This window comes from Rutidosis leptorrhynchoides, chromosome 2 (genome assembly GCF_046630445.1).
Source record: "Rutidosis leptorrhynchoides isolate AG116_Rl617_1_P2 chromosome 2, CSIRO_AGI_Rlap_v1, whole genome shotgun sequence".
NCBI lineage: Eukaryota > Viridiplantae > Streptophyta > Magnoliopsida > Asterales > Asteraceae > Rutidosis > Rutidosis leptorrhynchoides.
The window spans coordinates 623565949-623567947 of record NC_092334.1 but is presented as its reverse complement, the minus strand read 5'-3'; the positions used below and the strand labels follow the sequence as shown (position 1 = coordinate 623567947).

Sequence of the window (1999 nt, the reverse complement as noted above, 5' to 3'; positions counted from 1 at the left end):
TATAATGGATCAAAAGGTGTTTACCAAAAGTCACAACTTTTCATGATACCCCATACATAGTTTGAAAGTTTATACCCATGTATTTGTGCTTAAACAAGTCCAAATACATGTAAAAATCGTTCATAAATGTCCTGGAACAACCCCAAAACGTTTGGGGATCAAATGCACCTTTTGGGTAAAAATGGCGTCTTTTCAGCGTCCATGTGTTAAGCCGCGCCGCGGGTCCAGGAGCCGCGCCGCGGGCTAACAAAGCAAAACACTTCCAAACATGCAAAAACTCTCGACCTTGAAATCATGCCTTAAGCGGCGCCGCGGGCCCAGGAGCCGCGCCGCGGCTTAAAACTACTGCACACCAAAATTAAGTTTAAGCTTATTTTCAAGTGTGTTTAGCCTTTCAAGTCGCATTTCGCATTCTTTCAAGTCGCGTTTCGCATTCCTTAAGTTCCAAATGCTATTTCCAAGTTCACTATCATATCCTCAAACCATTTTACACTTTACGAACGTGTACTACACACTCCCCAAATTCGTGTAGCGTTTCAATGGTTCGAGCACTTTTAATTTAGTAATTTAATCAACTAAAATGACGTTGGATCATGCTAAAATCACCAACAGTTCAGTCAATCTTCCGTAACCATGACTCTTCTAGGATACATACAAGTCTCATTTTGGCAACAAATTAAAGATCTAATTGACTTTTTGATAGTTCTTAGCTAGTTAACTTTTTTTAACTTAAGCGTTGAGTCAGACTTACGTGGTCCATGACGGCTGAGTAGGCTAACTACCCTTCTTATCTTTCACATCCACAACACCATTTTGACACTTATACACTTTACTACCCCCAATATTTCTGATATCTATTGAAATTTTCAACTAAATCAAGCAACTACGTGTCACTTTCATCCATCATACTCTTTGGTCAAACTTAAATAAGTCAACACTTAGACACCTACAAATACCTCCACCCCAAATTACATTTACCTCATTTTTTTCATTCAATCCAATCCCACATTCATACAAAACTACACTTTTTCTTTTCACCAAAAAAAAAAAAAAAAAAACCTTAATATTTCATTACTTTTAGAGGTTTAGCCTTAAATATTAGAAAATTCATATACTTTGTTATTATTATTTTACCTTATATGTTAATATTACGAAATGGTCTATCTACCGATGAAGAGATCTAGAGAGTTCGAATTCGACTCGGCCATAACCATCATGGCTAATAGTTTGATGCTACTTTCAAAGGAACTATCAAGCAACGAGCCATATGATGACTCACCAAGTCGAGTTTTTGAGTGTAAAACATGTAACCGTCAGTTCACGTCGTTCCAAGCATTAGGTGGACATAGAACTAGTCATAAGAAGCCCCGAGTTAATAATGAAGGTGACTTGAAACATGGTACAAATTTGGTGCCTATGAAGCCTAAGTCACACGAATGCTCAATATGTGGGCTAGAGTTTGCCCTAGGGCAAGCGTTGGGTGGACATATGAGAAGGCATAGAGGGACTACGATGAACGAGAACCAACCGATGCAAAAGGTTGATTCGTCTTTTGATGACATGGTGAAAAAAGTTAGTAGTCGAAGAGTTTTTAGTTTAGATTTAAACTTGACACCTTTAGAGAATGATTTGGAGTTTCAATTCGGGGAGGCGGCTCTAACCACAATTGAATTATTTATATGATGTGTATATATGACATATGATTGTTATTAAAACATAGTTTTTTTCACTTTGTTCATACATGTAAACTGATTAATTAGACTTTAGTCACAATTATACTTTGACATGAAGTGTTTCTTCTTCAATTAAGCATTTCATACAAGATCATGATGATACACGTGAATCATTTTTTGCTTATTTATTTTATTCGAAAGAGTAGTGGAAATTACGTGGTAGATAATGGACATATAGTATTTGTTATGACAATTTGCCTAGCGCACCCACTGGCGGATCCAAAGTGTAAAGGAGGGGGCGGTGGATTTCGAAATTTTAGTGCAAT

General features: G+C 37.1%; 1 protein-coding gene across 1 annotated transcript; it reads left to right on the top strand.

Moving 5' to 3' along the window:
• The first annotated feature begins 1078 nt into the window (after window positions 1-1078).
• LOC139893585 (zinc finger protein ZAT11-like) lies at window positions 1079-1756 on the top strand. Its single transcript, XM_071876751.1, has one exon. It carries the CDS (start codon window positions 1156-1158, stop codon window positions 1681-1683), a length of 528 nt encoding a protein of 175 aa, XP_071732852.1. The 5' UTR covers window positions 1079-1155; the 3' UTR covers window positions 1684-1756.
• Window positions 1757-1999: the final 243 nt, after the last annotated feature.